The sequence below is a fragment of the Anopheles bellator genome, chromosome 1, assembly GCF_943735745.2.
Source record: "Anopheles bellator chromosome 1, idAnoBellAS_SP24_06.2, whole genome shotgun sequence".
In the NCBI taxonomy this organism is placed as follows: Eukaryota; Metazoa; Arthropoda; class Insecta; order Diptera; family Culicidae; genus Anopheles; species Anopheles bellator.
Window position 1 is genome coordinate 29,855,336 of NC_071285.1, and position 23,966 is coordinate 29,879,301.

The 23,966-nt window shown below is 44.3% G+C and overlaps 5 protein-coding genes across 5 annotated transcripts; 1 reads left to right on the top strand and 4 right to left on the bottom strand.

Moving 5' to 3' along the window:
* Positions 1 to 329: 329 nt before the first annotated feature.
* LOC131214967 (uncharacterized) lies at positions 330 to 2,743 on the bottom strand. Its single transcript, XM_058209320.1, has 3 exons — positions 2,597 to 2,743; positions 2,165 to 2,407; positions 330 to 2,096 (listed from the first exon to the last, which is right to left on the bottom strand). The coding sequence occupies exons 1-3, from the start codon at positions 2,643 to 2,645 to the stop codon at positions 550 to 552; spliced, it is 1,839 nt and encodes a 612-aa protein (XP_058065303.1). The 5' UTR covers positions 2,646 to 2,743; the 3' UTR covers positions 330 to 549.
* Positions 2,744 to 3,195: 452 nt separating this feature from the next.
* LOC131206128 (cyclin-dependent kinase 12) lies at positions 3,196 to 10,601 on the bottom strand. Its single transcript, XM_058198544.1, has 8 exons — positions 9,934 to 10,601; positions 8,330 to 9,774; positions 7,855 to 8,262; positions 7,515 to 7,680; positions 5,839 to 7,447; positions 5,369 to 5,757; positions 4,810 to 5,283; positions 3,196 to 4,732 (listed from the first exon to the last, which is right to left on the bottom strand). Exons 2-8 carry the CDS (start codon positions 9,522 to 9,524, stop codon positions 4,531 to 4,533), a joined length of 4,443 nt encoding a protein of 1,480 aa, XP_058054527.1. The 5' UTR covers positions 9,525 to 9,774; positions 9,934 to 10,601; the 3' UTR covers positions 3,196 to 4,530.
* A 995-nt stretch (positions 10,602 to 11,596) lies between these two features.
* Positions 11,597 to 16,910, bottom strand: LOC131216166 (beta-1,4-N-acetylgalactosaminyltransferase bre-4). Its single transcript, XM_058210586.1, has 8 exons — positions 16,788 to 16,910; positions 16,638 to 16,709; positions 15,313 to 15,497; positions 14,679 to 15,244; positions 14,065 to 14,611; positions 13,879 to 13,974; positions 13,667 to 13,793; positions 11,597 to 13,601 (listed from the first exon to the last, which is right to left on the bottom strand). The coding sequence occupies exons 3-8, from the start codon at positions 15,438 to 15,440 to the stop codon at positions 13,593 to 13,595; spliced, it is 1,473 nt and encodes a 490-aa protein (XP_058066569.1). The 5' UTR covers positions 15,441 to 15,497; positions 16,638 to 16,709; positions 16,788 to 16,910; the 3' UTR covers positions 11,597 to 13,592.
* A 384-nt stretch (positions 16,911 to 17,294) lies between these two features.
* LOC131211041 (DNA replication licensing factor MCM4-like) lies at positions 17,295 to 20,511 on the bottom strand. Its single transcript, XM_058204385.1, is given in 8 exon segments — positions 17,295 to 17,497; positions 17,571 to 18,023; positions 18,091 to 18,457; positions 18,516 to 18,871; positions 18,873 to 19,496; positions 19,567 to 19,665; positions 19,740 to 20,296; positions 20,389 to 20,511. Coding segments are annotated over 8 exon segments (2,637 nt in total). The 5' UTR covers positions 20,474 to 20,511; the 3' UTR covers positions 17,295 to 17,401.
* Positions 20,512 to 20,779: 268 nt separating this feature from the next.
* LOC131211665 (DNA replication licensing factor MCM4-like) lies at positions 20,780 to 23,954 on the top strand. Its single transcript, XM_058205242.1, is given in 8 exon segments — positions 20,780 to 20,979; positions 21,065 to 21,621; positions 21,696 to 21,794; positions 21,865 to 22,488; positions 22,490 to 22,845; positions 22,904 to 23,270; positions 23,338 to 23,790; positions 23,859 to 23,954. Coding segments are annotated over 8 exon segments (2,637 nt in total). The 5' UTR covers positions 20,780 to 20,894.
* The last annotated feature ends 12 nt before the right edge of the window (positions 23,955 to 23,966 follow it).

Sequence of the window (23,966 nt, forward strand, 5' to 3'; positions counted from 1 at the left end):
GACCATTTTGATGGCAGACTTCATCGGACGATCTCAGCAGCGAGTTTATGATGATAAAGGGTTATAAAAGAATTTGAAATGGATCGCTACTGATACGCGGACGACGTACTACTGTGTAATAAAAAATACCGCAACTTCGTCCCCCTTTTACTTTATTTGGACCTTTCTTTTAAGTTTAAACTAGTTGGTTCGATATGTATAATATTATATACATAGAAGAAGATAGAAGCTGTGGCAGAGCATACAAACGACGAACTTGAACGACAATAAAACGTTGTTAATCGTAGCTTTAAAAAATGAAAACAGGCGAACGAATTATAAAATGAGGTAGTGAAGGCACTATCCATTTGATTAATTTATTTTCTTGTGGCAGACTATACATAATTACAGCTATGGACGGAATGAAGGCACATAATACACACGAGTGGCGAGTCGCATGTATCGGGACGGATTCAAGCAGATGCTCAGTGACGGAAAGAGAAATCGAGGGGAAACCCTCGTAAAAATCTACTACACTATCCAAAATAGATAGTACCATTTGAAAAATGACTAAAAAAATAATTTCAAGAATACTGTCGCTAAAGAAATGATAAACGAAGTGACGGTACTACTGAAGGGTGCCGCCGAGCGATAAATCACCCACGGAAACACGGTAATAACATTTTCCGTTTCCTTCCACGGATTGGCACCGTCGTCAAAGTGCATTGGGCACTGATCCCGTTCGCGTTCATACTCGGTCATATCGATCGCAACAACAGCACCTTCAGTGTAGTTCCACGACGTAACGTCCTGATGAATATGGCAAAATGCACCAACGGCCTGCGACATCAAAACTCGGTTCAAATCTGCTCGCTGGTACACCCAGCAGCGGTACTTTGACAGCGGATCAAGATCGTCGTATGTGATGAGGTAGGATTTCAGGTTCTCTTGCCAGAATCCGATGCACTTCATCCGATAATCTGGATCGCTGTAGATATCAACTGGGCGGCCCAGATGGTCAACCGACAGACAGTAATCTGCATCTATCGCCATTTCCTTCTGATCTACGTCACAAACCGAGAAATCGGAAATATTCTGCTTGCAGCCAATGTCCGGTCGGGGACTGAGCGTCACACCGCCGATGATTCTCGTGCGGAATGGGGCTTCACCTTTCTGCGTAAAGTTAAATTTTCCCGCCACCGGGCACCGAATCGGAACGGGTTTGGCCGACAAAAGGAGTTCGTAGCGCCATTCCTCCTTGTTGGGAAACTGCTTCCATGAACAAACAGTTGAAAAATCGTCCTGAATGACCGCTAACCCGCGTCGGTACCGTATGATGTTATGGTGTTTCGGCACGAAATCGAAGCACACGTAATCCTTCTGGCAACCATCAACCGTAAGCCGTGCCATCATAATGCGCGAGTCCCGCTGCTCTCGACACACGTAAATCGTACGGCGGTACCGGGACTGATCCGGTTTGTAGATCTCTACTATGTGCGTTTCATTGATCTTCACGTCACCGTCAACGTTGGCCGTGTTGATCCATTCACCGGTGAAATTCTGCGGAAACCGACAACCGGGCTCGACCACTTCGGCTTTCACAGGCGTGACTCGCAAACGTTCCGGTGATTTTTCAACCGTTTTCAGTGTATTACACTCGGCCGTAATCGACACTCCCATGTACAGATCGTCGTCACGGTTCTTGAGAAAGCAACGATACTTTTCGTCCTTTCTTGACTCCTTCGTATTCGCCACGGCAAAATAATGGTTCTTTCCGATAAACCAATCTCCCAGGCAGCTGTACTCCACCACACCATTGAACGTGTTAGCCATACCAATGCACTGTTTGTAGGTGATATTAAACTTTTCGTTCGATATCAGAAACTGGGTTCCTGCCTGCTGGCACGAGTGTATCCGAGCATCCGGATGATCGCACTCCCCGGTAAAGCGAAATCGGTTTTGATAGGCAAACTGCCACACGCCTTCGAGCGATGAACGACAATTTACGGGAATGTAATTTTCATTGAACAGCGTTATCAGCTGCTGGTCATTCGTTATTCCGCGGCACACTCGCTCTATCGATGGTTCCTGGTTTCCATCCAAGGTGACGCAAGCAGCTGGAAGACGTTAGTGGGATGTAGTTTACGATGTTTGCATCCAATTTAACTCTTCGCTCAATACTTACATTCAAACTTTTCGAAAATGTTCGATGTCCTTGGGAATGCGTGCACACAGTGGTAGCAACGTTTGCCGCGGAATATAAACGTGTAGTTAGAGCCAACCCGTTCCATGCGAATTATCTCACCCCTGTCGGACATTGTGTGATCGTCGAGTACGGTGAGGGTCGGATTGCCAGTCTCCCATGAGAACCATGATCCTTGCAGGATTTTCGGTATTGTATAATTATACTTTGAAGCCGCGTAGCAAACTGTAAGAAAGAGAGGATCATTTTATTGTTCTCATTTAAAACTCATTAGTTTCGGCTCGGTTGTAATTGAAGTGGCATGAATGTACAAATGTACAAGCAAAGTTGACTAATGAGTTCTGCTAGGGACACGCCCCGCCCCATAGTTAGGGACGCTGTAGGCCCAAACATAAATCATAAACACAGCATTACCCGGACACAGCCAAATGGTTAGCAGCAAAAAACACCACACTGACTTCATAGGTAAGCCGGTTCGTTTAACACTAGTACTGTTTCACTAATCTACTGATTAAACAAGATAATTTCGGTGGAAAAGGAGGACTGCAACCGAAGCAGGCGTTGTTATTGAACGGAATGCTCGCTTTGACGCTGGCGTGATTCATGGGAAATGTCAAATATGACAGCCATGCGTTACTATTTCGTTTGATAGTTGCACACAAGCGTAACGCTGGGACTTTCCGGGAAGCCGATAAAGTGAGCATGTAAGCAATTAAGTAAGATATGTTAAAGTATACAAATCTTACTCATTCGTGTGTACACTATATAAATCAAATATAAAAGTTGAATCATTTTGCACCGTAGCTTCTATGTAATTCTCCTACTTATTTAATAATTAAGGCGTAATGAAGGCGTTTGTTAGATACATTTGTTGAATCTGTACCTTGTTCCCTTGTATTCTTTATCCTGTCTCGTAGGCAGATTTGATTAGATTCGTCCAGGGCCAAAAAATTAATTATAAAGTAGGAATTTGAAATTGAAGTACGTATTCCGTTGTATGTGTTCAATCAATCTGTTTTATTTGCGTACTTTTTCGTTCGTTATTCTCTGTGAAACTTTCGCCACTAGCTAGCCACTTGCTTGATAAACGCGAGGTGGCGCCGTCTCAATCAGTCACGCAACTGCTCCGTTGCACCTTTCATAGTTTTATTGAAGTTATTGATATTTCTTACCCTACCACTCTTGGTTCAGTATCCGTATCCGATAAGCCGTGTTGTTGTCGAACAAAACTCAGTTCTTTCAATCGATTGAACAACTTCACAATTCACGGCAAACACTTCCTTTCGATCAAATGAACCAATTCCGTTTTCTATTCAATGATACCTTCAATATATTTCTTAATCCGCAGTACACCGATGAAACTGGCCTCCCGTTAAGATGGACGAGGACGCAATAAAGCTTTCCGGCGATCCCACATTCCTCGATACAAAACACGCCAATCGATGTAACGCCCTTCCTTTTCGTTTTCTCAGTGTCTACCTGTTTTGCTAGTTTTGTTTTTTTAAATTCCTAAGACACTTCACGATGCTGCTTGATCTGCCATTTGCTGCTTCGAGGGTCTTTTGGGCACACGGTGGGGCAGGTTGTGCTCGCTGCCTTACGGAAATTATTTTAGCTTGTTCGCCTTATGGAGACTGCAGTGTGCAGATGAAAATTTATATAAGTAAATGATAATGCAAGCACGCACCCTCCTTTGATCCACTGCACCCCTTTCGGGCGGAGGGAGACCTTGTGGTATTATTACTTATCGCGTACTTTTTAGTCCGTCTATTATTCGCACAAATTTATACAATAATGTAGGAGAGGCATCAAGGTTGAGCGACGTATCCGGATTTTACGGAAGGAAAACGAAAAACGGAGAGAGATCGGATTTCCGACCAATCGAATATTGACTATTGACAATGTTTTCAGTCAGCGCCTTTTTCATTCAGGTGACATAGGGTGCTTTTTATCAGTAAGACTAAAAGCCATTGTGTACTCTTTCTACGTGTATAAAGTATGTATGCCCACTATAGTACGAGCAACGATACATCCAAATATGTACATGAGTGCGATGTACATTCATTTCCATATGTATGTACATTTTTCAAAGAAGGTAAAAGGAAAGAAAAATAACATGAAAATAAAAACCTAATTGTTCCCTATAGTATGGACCGCAGACCACCATTACGAAGTGATCACGTGGAAGGAAGTGGACTACCTGGGCAAAAGTTTCGTGGGAGCCAATTTGCTTGTTTCTAGAGTACGAAAACTTTGCTTTACCCGACATCCAGAAACGTTGCTTGATGTGATAACCTCTAACCGCCCCTTTGGTACCACGGTGCTTAAAACGCCCTACTTGGTGTAATTTAGAGCATATTCACACTTGCCGGTGCAATGCCGCCTACACCAGGAACACCCATAATACCATCCATCTTGACGGTGCTACCAGATGGCTTGCCGGGCGGAAGGTTTTGCGCTGACTCCTGTTGTTCGCGAAGCTGTCGTCGCCTTTTCTTAGTCCACAGCTCGTGGCAGTCCTGCCACGTGGGCAATTTCGGAGGTGCCAATCTGCGAAGAGGTATCAAAGAGAGATTAACCATGCTTCTCTGTGGTCATTGTTTAGAAATTTCCGCTAGAAAACTTACTGGTCAGGTATCACATTCTTTAACCAACTCGACTTCAGCGCATCCTCGGCGGTGACGCGTCGGTCGGGGTCCAAAACCAGCATGCTGTCGAGTAGATCGAGCGAAGGTGTGGGCATGAACATAAAGTCTTCCCTCAACTTGCGTCGGTACTGTTTCTTCGATTTCAGTGTATGAAACAGTGGTAACTTAATGACGTTCGCCCAAACAGCCGGCGTGGGTGTTCCGCAGAGGCGTGAAATCATCTCCAGCTGGGCCGGTTCCTGATTCGCTTGGAAGAGCGGTTTCTTCAGAAACAGTTCACCAAGAATGCAGCCACAACTCCAAACATCTATCGCTGGACCGTAGCGTTCTTCACCGAGCAGCAATTCTGGCGGTCGGTACCACAGCGTGATCACCTTGTTCGTGTACGGGCGCTCCCGATTGTCCGCGTTGTAGAGTCGCGCCAAACCAAAATCAGCAAGTTTCACTTCTCCGCTTTAAAAGAAATTCATTTCGGAGCGTATTAGTACATCGTTTTGCGAAGAGCATTCGAAATCAACCATCCATAAGACATACGTACCGATTGTTCATTAGAATATTGGAACACTTGATATCCCGGTGTAGGAAGTTTTTCTTGTGGCAATAGTTCAGGCCATCCAGCAGTTGGCGCATTATGCTGGCATTATTTTGCTCGTTGAAGTCCACCAGACCTGACTCGAGCAGTCCCATCAGGTCATGATCCATGTACTCGAACACCAGATAAAACGATCCCTTGTCCTTGCGAAACTCTAGGGCGTCCTGCTTGTCCGTTACGATTTCCCTCAAATTCACTATATTCTTGTGGTTCAACTGGCGGAGAATCTTGATCTCTCGCACTGCCGTGATGGGGAAGCCCTCCTTTTCATGTTCAAGCCGAACTTTTTTCAGCGCGACCAACTCTTTCGTTTGCTGATCTTTCGCTTTGTAAACCTTTTATAAGATACGAGTGGGAAAAAAACAACGACACTGAATTGTATAATACCAAAAGAGCGGGGCCTACTGTGGACCTACCTGACCATACGTTCCTTCACCTATCTGGTCCAACATCTCGAACACTTCGACGCATCGTTCACCCCAATCTTTACCGCCGGAAGCTGACATAGGTGCTGTCATACTGCGCGAATGGCGCCTGTTCAAAATTCTTGGCCTCGGCTGAAGCGCGGTAGGTTTTGCAGCGCCCGTGGTCTGTGCCGGCGTTGTCGAGGCCGTGCTGCCAATCTTGTAGCGATTGTTGAGATTGTTATTATTGTTATTGTTGTTGTGACCAGAAGAGGACTGCTTTTGCGCCGATGCATCGCGATGGCTGGAAAGTATTGGAGAGCCCAGCTCTTCGTCACCGCTTAAATCTTCCGAGCCTGGTACCATCGGTGGCATTGGTAGATTTAGTAAACCTTTTTTAGTGCTTCCAGTGTTGCTTCCAACGATCGTGGTAGACGCGCCGGCCATTGCCGCTACATTGCTACTGCCAGTTTTCGCTGCTTGATCACCTCGCAATTGCAACTGTTTGCTGGCAGCACCGGTAACGGCCAGTTGCGGTACACCGCCAGTTGTCGTTAGGGTAGGAATGGCCATTACTTTCATACTCATGGCCACAGGGCTAATGGGTCCGGGTGGACTTGGTGTTTGTGCACCGACCAGCTCGGCAACGTTCACTCCCGGTGGCATTGGGAGTTTGGTGAGACTTTTTGGTTTCAAAATGGGGGTGCCAGTGAGGTTCGCACTGTGATTGCCCGCGTCCATTGATGCGGACATCGTCAGGTCGACTTTGCTCGTCAGTGGCTCGTTGGTAGCGATGGCGGAAACGGGCTTTTGATGAGGATGCGTAGCGTTACTGCCGCTGTTCATTATCACAGGTATTCGTGAGTCAGGAACCGTGCTGTCGAAGGTTGCGTTCGTCCCATTGCTGTTAACGGTCCCGTCATAGCAGTGACCACTGCCACCGCCAATGACATCGATACGACAGGACAGAGAACTACGAGAATCGACCTGATCGCTTCGTGGCCCCGTCTCTACTGCCGGCATTGGTATATCGATTAGGTTCGATGCAAGCGTACCAACATCGGCACTGTTGCCGTCTTTGAACCCATTCGAGTTCGATCCCAGGCCACCATTATTACCTTCTCCCACGGAGATGCAATCGTTCGAGACACTGTTTTCGTTGTCAATCGTTGATACACTGCCACCGGTATGGACGTTTAGAGTAGCCATACTACTGCTGCTGCTCGGAGCGTCATGTTTCTCTTTGTTCTCCAAAATTTCCTGCAGGGTTTTCTTGCGCTTGTGCTTATCCTTGATGAGCTCGGCGAAAAAGCTGGTGTCGGTGATTTTTTCCTGCAGGTCGAACTTTTTCGCGGAAGGCATCTGCGGTGAGCGCGATCGGCTGCTCGAGAAACGCTTGCTGGCGGACGCAGGCGGCGATCGACGAGGGCTTCGTGAGCGATGCCGCGAACGAGACGTTGAGTAGCTACTACCCCCACCACCACCACCACCGGTTCCACGATCAGGCGACGGACTGTAGTACCCTTTACGTGAAGACCTGGATCTACTACCACCGGCACCACCTGTCACCACCGGTGATGGTGTCCTTCGCGATCGCCGAGTGCTGCTCGGACTCGGACTTCTAATGACAAATACAGAAACATTCACAACATTCATGATGGTGGCAAACGGGAAGAGCGCACACCTACCTTAAACTATATCGCTTCTGCGTGTCACCTCCCCTCCCCCGGTCGTCAGAGTCACGTTCTCGTTTACTGTGGCTTCGTCCATCTTTCCGGTAGTAGTCTTTCTCTGGCGGCGACCGATCACGACGGCGCTTCGACGGTGGCGGAGTGTACGGTTTATGTCTGCCATCTATGATACGTCAGATAATATTTTTACACAATTAACGAACCCATTCAATAATATTTTTTTGGGAGTTTGCGATTAGATTGTGGTGCTCTGGACAGTCGTGAAAAAAATCCTTTTACATTTAACAGAAATAAAAGTAATAATAATCTGCAGAACATATCTTACAAGGTCCCTTACTTGGCGAAGGCGTCCTCCGGAGGGTGTGCCTTCGATCGGTTGATTGACTGCGTCGCCTGCTGCTATCTCGGTAGCTACCTCCTCTGCTGTGGTGCAGTACTGATGGCGGAGGACTATCCAGATCGATAGGGCTCCCGAGATGTTGCTGGCAGCGCTCCTGGTAAGACGAAGAGACAACCTTTTTATGGCCAGCGACCGGCGGAGTGTGGGGCGACGAGATGTAGAGTTTGCGGCTGCTAACACTTCCACTACCGCCCGTTGCGTTCGAGGAGCGGTCGCGGTCTCGATCGCGATCACGATCGCGGTCGTGTTCCACAGAACTGTGACTGCGTACCGTTACGTCCCGATCGTACGGACTGTTCAGCAAGTGGCGTGTTGAATGGTGAAGTTCTAACAAAGGAGGGGTTCCTGGAAAATTTTGCGCAATTGAACCGTGTTAGTTTGTCGGGATGATGGAGAAAAATAAGAATCTTACCGGGTGACACAGGGGTGAGACTGCTATCATTGTGAACTGGCGTATAGGACTTGGGGCCAACGTCGGGGGCTCCGTAGGGCGATGACTGCTTCAATGGTGGCGTCAACGATTCCAGCAGTGAGTCTTCGCTTTCAGATATGGTCTCTACACTTGAGATGGATTTGGTGCGCTGCTTCTTTTTTCGCTTCTTAGTCTTTTTGTTCTTTTTATGTTTTTTTTCCTTTTTATTTTTCTTTCGCCGCCGACTAGACGCAGCGGCCGTTTCGTCCTCATCGTCCTCAACATCGTCGTCGTCCTCATCCTCCAGCTCTACGGCATTGATCGTTGCGTTTCTGGCATCCTGTGCCCTACTATCGTCGCCCGTGTAGTCTTCGCGTTCCATTGCAGCTTCTTCGTCGTCTTCCTCTTCATCCTCCTCAAGCATAGGACTCGCCTCCTGCATCTTTTCCCTACGAACCTTTGCTCGACTCCGTTGTTCATCGTCCTTGGTAGAACTGTGCTTCATACGGTGGAGCTTCATCGATGACGCATCGGACGAGTTAGAATTGATCCGTTTCGACCGACTGGACGAGCTACTGATTGATGAAGTTGCAACTATTGTACTACCAGTGATGAAGACTCTGCGATTGCTCCCGGCGGCATCATCGTCCAACGTTGGTGTATTGCTTCGCTTTTCTGTGGATCGGTTCCAACGCTTTGACAGTTTGGCCAATTCGGCGCCTGCATCGCGATGCGTGCGCTTCAGGCTTTTGTGCCTACGGTGCTTGCTTGCGCCGTCGTCATCATCAACTTCATCGGCACTCAGCGGCGACCCTCCACCATTATCGCCATCGGGGCCACCGCCTCGATCGCCAGCATCGGTGACATCGGTTTCTATTTCCCCCGCTTCCGGGGCGGAAAAATCATCCGAACTAACGTCGGAGTACTCAACGATCGCCACGTCCTCGAACCCGCCACTACTATCGTCGTACACTTTCGGTCGGCCCGATTTACGTGTCCGCCCAACGGACACCACTCGTCCTCCCGTATCCTCGCCAAACGATGCGGACGAAAGATCGTCCACGTCCGTTGAGGTGCGCCGTTTGCGTTTCGATTTTTTGCTACTCTTCCGTGAATGTTTCTTCGCATGCTTTAAACGGGGACCCTCGCCACTTCCACCGTTTCCACCGTGGTCTCTCTCGCGTTCCCTTTCCATTGCCAATTGATAACGTTGCGATCCGATGACAACAATTACATCAGTCGGTCGCGGCTGCCTTTCGCCCGGCCTGTGGTGCGTTCTTTATCCTGTTAGCCGTTTCGTAGCATTCGTTCATCAATCCGTTCGTTCCATCTGTTTCGGGTGTCCGTGGCGTGTGGCTCCGTACCTCTGCTACTCTATTTAGTTTAGTTTAGTCTCACTGAACTGACATTTGCATCACAGCCCATCTACAACCTCTTGTCCCGGTCTGCAAATGAAATATAGACCAAGAGAGACATTAATAGAGTACATTTGTTTGTGATAAATTACCGAACGCGAAACTTAATGGTGTCTTGACGCCACTTTTCAACACTGCAAGATACACAGGACGGATCGAGAAACAGGTCGAATGGAGGCTTTCACCTACCGTCAAAGTACGCAAATGACTTTTGCTGGAGTCCCCGCTGGAAAACAGGGTGCGTAGGTATCCCGTTATATGGACTTGCGAGCTGCGCTTGTTTACGACGAGCGAAAGGGTCCCATAACGTTCACGCCCAGTTGGATTATCAAAAGGACCCGACCATTACGTGGATGTCCAAGTAAATGTCCCGAATGGAATCGAGTGCTACCGCGGCGCTGTGACGCACCGAATGTGTTGATTTCCGTGTTGTGGTGCACCGAACAGACACATCCAAGTGGTGTTTCTCACGTTGTTCCGCACTCTGTCCGCAGGAAAATCACTTTTTCACACTTCAGTTTTCATTCTCCTGCAATCAGCCGAGCTGTCTTAGGAACGTACGGCCGCTTCTTTTACTACGTAACTATTGCACTGCAGATTTCGCTCCTTTTTCTTCTTTACATGCACATGATTTCACTCGCGTGTTTCAGGACGGAACCACAGCAGAACTTTAGTTTTCCTTCCGTTTTCCGCACCGTGGTCGAGTTTTCCGACCATCACGGGCCAATGGGGCGATAGCGGGCAATAAGATCTGCCTCGTTCCTATGGGTAGCCGTGCCTGGTTGCGATAATAGGGCTCGGAAAAAAATAGTACGTCGTGCCGAGCGCCCGAATAATTAGTACGTTTGTTGGCTAACGCGCTCGTTCATTCGCAAAACGCTTGAGTTTAGCAAATGCAGAGCAAAAAAAGGAAACATGCGGATGAAAATTTGCAAATCTTTTCATCAGCAGGCAAATCAAAAGCGGCGTAAAAGAAAGGAATGCATTCCGTATCTCAGTTCAATATGGCGCAAAGGTAGCTATCCGAATGACAGCCATGAATGTGTGCAAAGGCAGAAACCAGCAAACAGCAACTCACAGCATCATCCGTCACTTTTGCTTGACAGCAGCGCCGGCGCTCACGACATTGCACGCGGTGTGTACAGTCAAGGTAAGTACAGTTTATCCTGAGCATCACGAGATCTGTTAAATTTCTAAGAAATAACCTCTCTCTTAGTAAAGAATCGGCACAATCGCTATTGTAGCATATTCTAATCAGTTTCCAAAAATGGGTGCAATTATTTTGATAGGATCACCAATCTTCCACCAATTGTGGATAAATCACTGTCCACAATTCCATGCATATATTGACGTGTGTTTGAGAGTTTTGGAATTAATTCTATGTTGATATGTGACTATGAAGTCATTGTTAACTATTCGAACAGAGCGAACTTTTGTACCGATCACATTTAGCTAAATTTCACAGGAAAATCTCTGTTCAACACCCCCTCCCGCAGATACTTAATAAGACCGGAGTCGCAGGAATGCGATTGTTCATCGCCCTTTATTCGTTCCAAAAATGCACTAATATAATAATACGATCGTACTTAGTATGGTGTTCAAGTATGAAACCGCTGATTTGCTGATCGATGGTCCTAGCTGACAATTTAGCCGGTAGAATAATGCACTTACGAATGGCAACAATGTATAGCTATCGACGGCAAAATTTTTTATAACGAATAGTTTTCCATCTTAACGGTAATAAACGAGTTTTTTTTAAAGCCGATTTTATACACATAGTCTGGCTTCAACAGAAAATTTATTGAGCTTTGATAATGTTTGCCGTAGCGCATCAAGGATAACCGATCTAAAAGCATCATAAAACAGGCGAATTCATATTGTGATACAACGGAAAAATGTTATAAAACTGTTAATCATTAAACTGTTATTGTTTACTTTATTGTTTAATACCTTTGAAGTACTGGCGCATTTCGCAAAGAGGATTGTTAGAACGTTTTCTATTTCTTATTGTTATTGATAATTTGTTTGATAAACCTTGTTGGTAATTTCAATAAGACATCTAACGCGCAGTGTGTTAGCTCAATTTCGAATAAAACGCTTTGAATTCAAGATAAAACATTGTACTTCGTTCTTGACACAGACAAAATCTATGCAACATGCAAGAATGAAGCAAGATTCTATTTAAAAATAAAAGGTTTTATCGATGCACAGTTTGCCCATTCCCAACAGTAAAAACATGGCTTGGCCATCGATCAACAAAGAAAACGGATTCAGAAAAGATCAACACATTAAGTTGAACCAAAAGTTCGTGATTCAAATGATTAACAAGATTACCATATTTTATACCATTTTTTAGCATATTTTTCGAGAGAATCAATAATACTTTTGTATATTGTAGAAGATAGTTGAATTGTAATAATTCCTTCTACAGTAATAACTCTGAACTCCTATCGCTTTTGCTATAAATTAAAAAATGTATACTACACATAAGTAACTATGCCGAACGATTAGCAACATTCGAGGAAAGAGCTTTTGATGTGTATTTTTGTGGAGGAGAGTAAAACCATCAAACTACAAACGATTATCAACTACAAACTTTTTACGGACGCAATATCTTCGAAATATGCCCGTGCTTTAGAACAGAGATTCACATGTGTTGCTTTCGTAAACTTTTAAGTTCAATTCATTTTGTCCGGACGGAACGGAAAACATAATATACGCTACTTATTTTGCTGCTTTGCGCATATTTGACTGTCGAACTCAGCACCGTAAAACTGTTAGCCCTAAAATCCTCAATCCGAGTGCACTCTAATTAAAGCTCCATTTCAATTTATTGTTGTGCGTACGTTTGTTTTTCATTATAAATTCTAACAAGATTCACCATTATAAAAAATTCGTCGTCATTGCATCGTCGCTCTGTTTCAGCGCCCTCAGCTTTGTTCATCAATCACTTTGGCGCCTTGTTGTTGAATTGGAAAATCATAAAGCATATTTCATTGTCATGCGATTCAAGCTTTGTGGCAGAAGTAGAAATGAAATGGGAAAAAACATTTCATCCTGCCAACAAAAACCGTTTGAAATAATAATGATGCACGATGATTAAGAATTGACTAAATGTTTGATCGACCAGATACTACCAAAGAAGGAGCGGAAGATATAAAAAAACTTACATCTAAACCTTAGCTTTCAAAATTTTAATGAAACCACTGGAACTGTTTAACTATACACAAAACCCATCTTACTAACGGCGCCCAATTGGTCATTGTTTAATAATAACTTTTTCTCGTACACTCTCACTTTGATGGTGGTTATCACATTTCTGATTGAGGATAAATAAAAATGTGGCGAAAAGTTTCTTACGTAACTTGAACATCACTTAACTTTCGGTCCGTAATTTTGTGAGAGATTTTCATCTAGATCTGCAGATAGTATTACTATGAGTCTGTATAATTGTATGCAGACTATCTTATAAATAAACCTGACATTTTTCATGAACACAGCAACTGCCAATAGTCAATACGAAAATATTCACGTGCAATTGAAAATGACTAAAAACTGGATGAAATGCTGCAATTCTGCGTGTAGCGTGCTTCATTTAAACTGGTGGTTTAAATGAGATTAGTTAGCTATTCGTATAAATTGGCGATCTCCGTCCATTTCATCTGTGGAAGACCCGAATGCGAATCCAGGCAGGTAGGACTCATATTGTTCACGCTTCGTGTCGTTCCCTTCCCTTGTGAAAAGAGCACTATCAGGCTATGATGATCAAACAAAGTATGACTGGAGTTTTGAATTGTTTTTCATTTAGTTTCAATTTATCCTAGCCAATCTGCTAGAAACGACAATCATCAGCTGCTCTGTAAAGTAAATAATTGTTAGTTTTTTCGCGTAATGCCTGCAAGTAGAACTTAAGTGTACATACATCGGGTGAAATTTCCACGTGAACCCACGTGTAAAGAGGTTTCTTGATTAGATTCACCAATTGATAGTTCATCGAGTTCAGTCCATCGCTGTCGAAATGCTTCGCACCGTTGACTAATTTTTCATACCTATCGTTAGGAGAAGAAAGAAACCAGATTAGTTCGCTTGTATAACTATAATACTAATCTACCTTAAAACAAAACCAGACTGTACCGTTTTGGATTCGCTTTTTCCTTTTTATGACTGAGCATCGTGTAGCGAGCTATGTTTACAGGATAACGTGCAATGTGGAAGCCAACGTGTTTCAACCTTGAAAGAGGCAACGTATGAGACGTGGAAGTTGCAGGCAGTTGTTTGGTACGGTTTATCCCCAAAATTGTCTAGGCAAGATGCACTAACCTGTTCGACATGTCGTCATCTTCACCGCCCCAGCCCCAAAACGAGTTGGAAAAGCCATTCACCATGCGGAATTGTTTCTCTGTCATTGCGGACACTCCGCCAAAGATAGTACTATAGGGCAGCTTAAAACCAAACGTATCCACCGCCACGGACATGTGACGTGGTTGATCAGGACATGTGTAGAGATTCCTGTCATCCATCGGCAATAGATCGATATCATGGAACACCATGCACTCCCAGTTCTTCTGCTTCATTGATTCTGCGAAACCAATGTTCATCAGTGCAGCCCTATTAAAGGAGGAACCGGTTGTTTGCTCCACGATGTAAATGCCATATTCGAGCTGCTGCTTCATCAGGAACGGATGTATATTTTTAAGGAAGATTGGAAGGTGTTGCTCGCGATCGCGGTACGGTACAATGATTGCAACACGGTTTCGCGCTGCACAGTCCGTTGGCGCATACTGTCCACCCGGTTGCAGCCTTCCACTATATCGGCTTTCTACCACGTTAATTGATTCGTATGTTACGTCCACTTCGATTGGCCCATCTGCATGTGATAGAAAACAGAGATGTACAAACCATGACGCAAAGCGACGAGATATACTCATGCTCACCGAGATTTGGTGGAATAGGTGGACAACTGTTAATGGTAAACTTATCTACCAACGTCAGCATCCCGTCATCAGTTTGTGCATCGGAGTGCAAAGTATTTTCCCGAATGGGAAGAACTGTAGATGACGCGGCCACATTTTCTAGAGTTACATTGCTTTTTTCCACCATAAAATGTTGGAACTTAGGTTTCAATAATTTGTTACTATTAATACTACTTTTGTCGCTATGATTAGCTATTCTACTGCTCGAGGAGATGGAGTATGCGGAATTATTGTGTATCTTATTTGAAGACGAGTTTAGGGCAGCCAAAACCGGGCCATTAATAGAGCTCATTGCAATTTTTCGTGTGAGGTTTGCATGTGACTCGAGGGACTCCGGTGTACTGTTCGTAACACCAAACGTGTTATTGTGCGTTTGTAACACTGTCTCATCAGTTCCTAGTGACCGATTCTGATTGGAATGGTAATTATGTTGTGATGTTGAGTTTACATTTTCGGCCACCTTATCCTGTCTGTCTGCAGTGTGCTTCTCACCACTACCATGTGTTCTCTTTGGCCAATGCGTTGAACTGCAATTAGAGATGGAGTGTAGAAGTCAATGCTAATTAAGCTCTAGAACCATTTCCTTTCTCAGTACCCGAATCGCGTCCCGCTGCTCGGAGCCGTCGATGAGTCCAATTTCGAATTTAACAGATTCAAAAGAATGAGTAAGAAACCAGCTCCCAACGCCGCCTTGATAGCAAGCGTGCGGTTACAGAACGCCATGGGTCCATTTATGGAAGTTTATCAAGCTGAGAAATTGAATCGTCTACTGTTGTAGTACTGTAATTAAAGAGCAGAGAAGGGATGTTTAGATATTACAAAAAACAATAAAACATAAAATTGTTTAAATAAACTATACGGCCACCATAATCATCAGAAATATATTTTTAACTCATCTCGAATTGTAATTAAAGTTTCAATGCGAAATTGGATTGGAACCGTGACATAATGTTGTAAGCAATAAAAGTGTTGTGTTTTACGTTTTGGAAAATATGGATCTTGAAGGTGGAATGAATACCATGTTCAACTTAAGTTTCTGTTTGAAATGACTGCCCAACTATTTATTAAGCAATTGACAAGTGCAAGTTAAATAACCACAAACAGAACTGATAAAATTTAGTGGGACCATATACATTCTTATCTTGTCTCTTTAAATATATATAAAACAAACAAAACACATGATAATTAATTGCTGATAATTGCAGATAAATGTGCATCAAATCTGATTCAGAGCACCATAATACTTCCATTGGAGTGCATTTATTCAAGAATCGATCTGTTTTTGAACTGATGGCAGATTTTGTTTTCAGTTTTTCAAATATTTCTGTCTTTGGTGCATATGATGATTGCCAATAATAAAAACTCAATAGCAAATCTTTAGCAGGGCCAATCGTCCCTGTAGCGATAATCTTTACTCGTGCACCATCACATTAGTATAACGTTATATCATTATATCTAATCTAAAAACTTATTATTTAATTATTAAGCTCTTAGAAAATGAAGAATACTATAGCTGAGAAGTTCCAAGTGAAGTAATGATTCGCAAGTTTATACAAAAAGACTACCTTGTAAAGACAAAGCTGCACTGTTTTTGTTAGCTACTCTGAGCATGTTTGAGCAATGGTCCCTTCAACTGAATTGCAATTTTTTCTTGTGTATTTTGGTGAATACCAAGCGTAGAACAATTTCCGTAGTTTTCAGAGTCCTATGCGACGATCGTGGTGTTTCTATCTTCACGTCAGCTACTGACGTGAATCTTGGCGATTATTTTCACTGTTAGCCATCTAACAAAACCGCTAAAACATAAAATATTACGATGAGTTGAACGTGGATATCAAAATTTGTAAATCTTTGGTAAACACACTGAAATAGAGTGTTGCACAACAAAAACACAACTAACATGACCAACACCAAAACTACCTTCACGTTTGGAGTACTGTTAGCAGAAAACACTTAACACTTCGAGGGGCTTGGAAGAATAAACATCGCTAGCTGGTTGTGGACAGAAGGAGATAGCGAAAAGATGCGTTCATTATCTAGAACGTTAACAAGCCCATCAAGAGAACCTACTGGACACACCAACGGCGCTAGCGCACCGTTTGTACAAACTTTTTCAGAAGAATCCATGGACATTGATCGGCTTCAGCCTTTCACAACATCACAGCACAACACAACATCTTTACGTGACGACAGCGCTGACTGACAGTTTTGGCCTTTCTTCAGCGGACCAGCGGCGTTACACCATTCACAGTACATGTCGAAAGTTCAGCACACGAAAATAATTTTCCATTGTCCAAACATTGCGACTTATCGTATATTTTTAAACTGTTGTTGCAGTGTTGTATATATGAGAAAATGATGCCATCTTTCCCAAAATAACCGTCGTGTACAGCATATGGTTGAGTATGTGTTCCAAATGTTCATACCAAATTAAATAATTGCCATATCTTGCATTTAGTCATCTCGTTTTGTTCATAACTCGAACTAAGCCGAAATAAATTGTTGTTTTGTATTCCAACGTTTTTTCTTTGTCATGAAACCAGTTAATTAGTTCTGTTAATTTATTGGCAGTTACAAACACAAAAGCTGCGAAATAATTTTCCAAGAAACAAAAGACAAAGTTATACAAAATTTATCATTCAATTATAAATGTGAAGTATGCATACGTGAACAGTGAATCATATTTAACACACTCGAATAGTATTATTTCCAACGATGACAATTATTCCTTCGTCCTGCAACTCCTTTAGCGCGTCCTCGAATTGCTCCTTCGTCACGAGCTATGGAAGAGGAGAAGAATATATTCAGTATACAGAAATATTGTTAGCTTAAATTCAACAGTGAGTGACTTACGACTTGAGACGCTTCTTTTATTTCGCCAAACAGCTTCTGGTAAGGTATAGTTGAAATTTTTCCTTTGCCTTTCAAACTCGTCTTAATGGATTGTACCAGTTCGGCACGTTTCTTGCGCGCCGCACTGGATAATCCGGTGGTAAGAATGCCTACATCGATTTTACCCGACAGTGGATCTGTTGCCGATTGTTTTAAGGCCTCGCGATGCAGGCGCCACGCTTCTTCGACATCCACTACTTCAACGGTTTCGCTGAGTCTCACCTTAGCATGAGCCTCCGAGAGCCGGATAAGGCTTTCCAGCTGGCGAGGGTATGCTGAAATTTGGCCTCTTCCCGAGCCTACCTTACGCATGTCAACGTAAGCTTGGACCAGTCTCTGCTGCGCTTCTTCGGATAATACAGGATTTATGTGCTCCTTTGCGTAGGCAATATAGTCACGTAGCACGCTCATATCCTGCAACAAACAAAACCGAGTTTCATCGTATGCACCAGCATGGAAAGTGTTCCTGCGTTAAACGAACCACTAAGGAATCCTCGTTCTCGTCACGTGTGGCATAATACATAGACACTAAATGGGCCGCCAGACGCCGGTCGAACACTTCGTCTTGCGGGTCTAGAATTAGGAAAATCAGATCGAATCTCGACATCAAAGTGTGCGGGAGCTGTACGTTGTCGATGATGGTTTTATTTTTGTTCCATTGCGACTCCGAAGGATTTGCTGCAGCCAGGATGGAGGTGCGCGCATTCAATTGACAAATGATGCCCACTTTGGCAATGCTGAGAGTTTGTTGTTCCATCACTTCATGAAGGACACTTCTCGTAGCATCGTTCATTTTGTCGAATTCGTCAATGCAGCAAACTCCATTGTCGGCCAATACCAAAGCACCACTGGAAACAGATTAAATTTCGTTTTTGTTTCAATAAACAAAATGATGATTATACTCACGTTTGCAGCACAAGCTGCCGAGTCTCCGTGTCCTTCGTGACGTAAGCCGTTAAGCCGACTGCTGAAGATCCCCGCCCTGAAGTATACTGAGTACGAGGCACTAAATTGTAAACATACTGTAGAAGCTGGGATTTAGATGTGCCAGGATCTCCACACAGCAGAATGTGAATCTCGGCACGAAAGTGCTGCCTACCACATGTGGCTTGCTTCTTTTTCGACCCTCCGAACATTTGTAATAAAATACCCTTCTTGATATCCGTGTTTTCATAGATTGATGGGGCAATGCAACGAACTAAACGATCGTAAACGTCCGGTTTTTGTGAAATCTTTTTCAACAGTTCCACTCGCTCCGGGGGGGAAGATGTGACCTTTGCCCTCTTCTTCCTCGTATAGGCGTTTATCGTCGACTTTGCGGAAGTGCAGCACATCGATGTGCGTGCGATAGACAGATTTCATGTTCGACAGGCGTGGATTTTCTTGCAATGGCATTGCTTTGTAGATTCCGGTTACAGTAATTCGGTCTCCGGGCTGCACTTTGTCTACCAGATCATCGTGTGCCATCAGCAAGACGTTGTGGGGCGTTTGTCCCGCTGCCATGTCCTCCGGCGATTCCTGCAACTTAATTAGCTGACGATCAGCAAACTGTGATCTGTTGTGAATCAACTGAAAACAGTGGTTCGTGTTGCAATGCCCACAAAGCGTTGGTTCTGCGATGCGACCGCGTTCTAGATCAACTTCCACGGAATAGCTGCAGATAGAGCACTTGAAAAAAGCACGACGCATCTCTGGTACAATGTTCGATGTTCGGATCACCATACCGCTGATGGTGAGGATTTGATCAATATCTTCTGGATTGAGAGCTCTCATATTTCTGGTCTTGTCGGCATTAAACGGGCGAACTAGTATCTGATGCTCAAGGGTGGCGGCGGGATATCGCTCAAAGAACATTTCGTTAACTGCAAGATCCAACGCTGGAATTACCTGTAGATTACATCATGAAGCAGCATGTTTTAAGAATAAAAGTTACCATTTGACTTAAGCTCATACTTACATCTTGCGGATAACACACCAACTGACGGTACAAAGATTCGTCGAAAGTTTTTAAATGGGCACAATTTACATTCAAGAAAGGTTCTTCAAGTGTGTGAATCTATGAAAAGAAATAATACAAAATTGAACTTTACCTAGCTCAAACTATGGCAATTTTAACAACATTGTCATCACCTCTTCAAGCTTCTGCAAATATAATGGTTCATTTAGGTTCATCCCTTCCGTTATTTCATCCTGGGCCGTGTCCGGATCGATGTAACGCTTCAAGAATTCCTTAAATTTACTCATGCATTCAGTGACGACTACATTCGTCCCCCAAACAACTAAACGTTGTCCTTGCGAAATCGTATCTGTATCCGAAGGACGGCTTTCCTCGTTTACGGCATTAAGTGGCGCATCAGCACCACCGACTGTAACCTGACGGGGAAATTGATCCACCCGAAGATCCGGACGTTGACGCATTGGTGTGCCACGCACCGCCGAACGAGGCCCACGAATCGAACCAATGGAACTTGGAGTACCATAATTCAGAGGCGAGCTAATGTCGATTTCACTCATTCCTTGTACACGCATGTTCGGGCTCGTGGCTTGCATGGCCGAGAGGTCTCCGGCTGCTGGTGAAGTCATCACCGTAACAAAGGGATCGGATCGTTCTTGCGCCCGACCACCACCATTCTGTGGCATTGTGCTGCCCATTCGTAACGGCGTCTCCGCTTCACTATTGGATGTAGCTGTAAATTGATGGGACGAAAATGGATCAATGGCTTAGCCTGCTAGTGTTCATATCCCATTGAACAAACATCATGTTACTGCTAACACATACTTTGTTTGTGCGGTGTTTGTTGTGAATTTTCTTCTGAACTCATCTCTCCTCTGCGGCTGCTTCGCGATCTTGCCGGACTCGACATGTTTGACGAATTTCAACAATGCAATGGATAGAACAGTAACTTGCAATGGATGCACTTCCACGTTTAGGCAAACAACGAAGAATATCGAAGTTTACGGAAAACTAGTGTCGCTTAGAACTATTGTCTACACCAAGCTTTAACGGAAATATGCTAAAGCCCGCGTATTGTGATTTCGTTGACAAGCAAGATCCGTCACCGAAAATTCAACATCGTAGTTGTCAATCTATTTGTCAAAAAATGTGACATTCTTACAAAGCGCGCGCTTTCGTTATTTTTGAGCTTGGTCTTGTTTGGTAAAGTTTTCATACAACTTCAACAGTAGTTTGTGCAGAACGTTGTTCCTCAGCTAATTTCGAAAGTGTCGCTTGGTGTTTGATAAGATTGTTGTTTGTTAGTTGACTATCTTTGAAATTCGTCAAACATGTCGAGTCCGGCAGGATCGCGAAGCAGCCGTAGAGGAGAGATGAGTTCAGAAGAAAATTCACAACAAACGCCGCACAAACAAAGTATGTGTTAGCAGTAACATTATGTTTGGTTAATGGGATATGAACACTAGCAGGCTAAGCCATTGATCCATTTTCGTCCCATCAGCTACATCCAATAGTGAAGCGGAGACGCCGTTACGAATGGGCAGCACAATGCCACAGAATGGTGGTGGTCGGGCGCAAGAACGATCCGATCCCTTTGTTACGGTGATGACTTCACCAGCAGCCGGAGACCTCTCGGCCATGCAAGCCACGAGCCCGAACATGCGTGTACAAGGAATGAGTGAAATCGACATTAGCTCGCCTCTGAATTATGGTACTCCAAGTTCCATTGGTTCGATTCGTGGGCCTCGTTCGGCGGTGCGTGGCACACCAATGCGTCAACGTCCGGATCTTCGGGTGGATCAATTTCCCCGTCAGGTTACAGTCGGTGGTGCTGATGCGCCACTTAATGCCGTAAACGAGGAAAGCCGTCCTTCGGATACAGATACGATTTCGCAAGGACAACGTTTAGTTGTTTGGGGGACGAATGTAGTCGTCACTGAATGCATGAGTAAATTTAAGGAATTCTTGAAGCGTTACATCGATCCGGACACGGCCCAGGATGAAATAACGGAAGGGATGAACCTAAATGAACCATTATATTTGCAGAAGCTTGAAGAGGTGATGACAATGTTGTTAAAATTGCCATAGTTTGAGCTAGGTAAAGTTCAATTTTGTATTATTTCTTTTCATAGATTCACACACTTGAAGAACCTTTCTTGAATGTAAATTGTGCCCATTTAAAAACTTTCGACGAATCTTTGTACCGTCAGTTGGTGTGTTATCCGCAAGATGTAAGTATGAGCTTAAGTCAAATGGTAACTTTTATTCTTAAAACATGCTGCTTCATGATGTAATCTACAGGTAATTCCAGCGTTGGATCTTGCAGTTAACGAAATGTTCTTTGAGCGATATCCCGCCGCCACCCTTGAGCATCAGATACTAGTTCGCCCGTTTAATGCCGACAAGACCAGAAATATGAGAGCTCTCAATCCAGAAGATATTGATCAAATCCTCACCATCAGCGGTATGGTGATCCGAACATCGAACATTGTACCAGAGATGCGTCGTGCTTTTTTCAAGTGCTCTATCTGCAGCTATTCCGTGGAAGTTGATCTAGAACGCGGTCGCATCGCAGAACCAACGCTTTGTGGGCATTGCAACACGAACCACTGTTTTCAGTTGATTCACAACAGATCACAGTTTGCTGATCGTCAGCTAATTAAGTTGCAGGAATCGCCGGAGGACATGGCAGCGGGACAAACGCCCCACAACGTCTTGCTGATGGCACACGATGATCTGGTAGACAAAGTGCAGCCCGGAGACCGAATTACTGTAACCGGAATCTACAAAGCAATGCCATTGCAAGAAAATCCACGCCTGTCGAACATGAAATCTGTCTATCGCACGCACATCGATGTGCTGCACTTCCGCAAAGTCGACGATAAACGCCTATACGAGGAAGAAGAGGGCAAAGGTCACATCTTCCCCCCCGGAGCGAGTGGAACTGTTGAAAAAGATTTCACAAAAACCGGACGTTTACGATCGTTTAGTTCGTTGCATTGCCCCATCAATCTATGAAAACACGGATATCAAGAAGGGTATTTTATTACAAATGTTCGGAGGGTCGAAAAAGAAGCAAGCCACATGTGGTAGGCAGCACTTTCGTGCCGAGATTCACATTCTGCTGTGTGGAGATCCTGGCACATCTAAATCCCAGCTTCTACAGTATGTTTACAATTTAGTGCCTCGTACTCAGTATACTTCAGGGCGGGGATCTTCAGCAGTCGGCTTAACGGCTTACGTCACGAAGGACACGGAGACTCGGCAGCTTGTGCTGCAAACGTGAGTATAATCATCATTTTGTTTATTGAAACAAAAACGAAATTTAATCTGTTTCCAGTGGTGCTTTGGTATTGGCCGACAATGGAGTTTGCTGCATTGACGAATTCGACAAAATGAACGATGCTACGAGAAGTGTCCTTCATGAAGTGATGGAACAACAAACTCTCAGCATTGCCAAAGTGGGCATCATTTGTCAATTGAATGCGCGCACCTCCATCCTGGCTGCAGCAAATCCTTCGGAGTCGCAATGGAACAAAAATAAAACCATCATCGACAACGTACAGCTCCCGCACACTTTGATGTCGAGATTCGATCTGATTTTCCTAATTCTAGACCCGCAAGACGAAGTGTTCGACCGGCGTCTGGCGGCCCATTTAGTGTCTATGTATTATGCCACACGTGACGAGAACGAGGATTCCTTAGTGGTTCGTTTAACGCAGGAACACTTTCCATGCTGGTGCATACGATGAAACTCGGTTTTGTTTGTTGCAGGATATGAGCGTGCTACGTGACTATATTGCCTACGCCAAGGAGCACATAAATCCTGTATTATCCGAAGAAGCGCAGCAGAGACTGGTCCAAGCTTACGTTGACATGCGTAAGGTAGGCTCGGGAAGAGGCCAAATTTCAGCATACCCTCGCCAGCTGGAAAGCCTTATCCGGCTCTCGGAGGCTCATGCTAAGGTGAGACTCAGCGAAACCGTTGAAGTAGTGGATGTCGAAGAAGCGTGGCGCCTGCATCGCGAGGCCTTAAAACAATCGGCAACAGATCCACTGTCGGGTAAAATCGATGTAGGCATTCTTACCACCGGATTATCCAGTGCGGCGCGCAAGAAACGTGCCGAACTGGTACAATCCATTAAGACGAGTTTGAAAGGAAAAGGAAAAATTTCAACTATACCTTACCAGAAGCTGTTTGGCGAAATAAAAGAAGCGTCTCAAGTCGTAAGTCACTTACTGTTGAATTTAAGCTACCAATATTTTTGTATATCGATTCTTCTCTTGTTCCATAGCTTGTGACGAAGGAGCAATTCGAGGACGCGCTAAAGGAGTTGCAGGACGAAGGAATAATTGTCATCGTTGGAAATAATACTATTCGAGTGTGTTAAAAATAATTGAAA

Excerpts from the sequence above, each read along its gene's own strand:
- LOC131214967 (XM_058209320.1), bottom strand. The coding sequence starts at position 2,645 with ATGAAGTCAGTGTGGTGTTTTTTGCTGCTAACCATTTGGCTGTGTCCG. Across the intron at positions 2,408-2,596 it reads AACCATTTGGCTGTGTCCGG|TTTGCTACGCGGCTTCAAAG; the intron begins GTAATGCTGTGT and ends TCTTTCTTACAG. Across the intron at positions 2,097-2,164 it reads CATTTTCGAAAAGTTTGAAT|CTGCTTGCGTCACCTTGGAT; the intron begins GTAAGTATTGAG and ends AACGTCTTCCAG.
- LOC131206128 (XM_058198544.1), bottom strand. The coding sequence starts at position 9,524 with ATGGAAAGGGAACGCGAGAGAGACCACGGTGGAAACGGTGGAAGTGGC. Across the intron at positions 7,448-7,514 it reads CAGAAGCGATATAGTTTAAG|AAGTCCGAGTCCGAGCAGCA; the intron begins GTAGGTGTGCGC and ends ATTTGTCATTAG. Across the intron at positions 4,733-4,809 it reads AAGAATGTGATACCTGACCA|ATTGGCACCTCCGAAATTGC; the intron begins GTAAGTTTTCTA and ends ACCTCTTCGCAG.
- LOC131216166 (XM_058210586.1), bottom strand. The coding sequence starts at position 15,440 with ATGGCGTTCTGTAACCGCACGCTTGCTATCAAGGCGGCGTTGGGAGCT. Across the intron at positions 15,245-15,312 it reads AGCAGCGGGACGCGATTCGG|TTCAACGCATTGGCCAAAGA; the intron begins GTACTGAGAAAG and ends CTCTAATTGCAG. Across the intron at positions 13,794-13,878 it reads GAAAAAGCGAATCCAAAACG|GTATGAAAAATTAGTCAACG; the intron begins GTACAGTCTGGT and ends TCCTAACGATAG.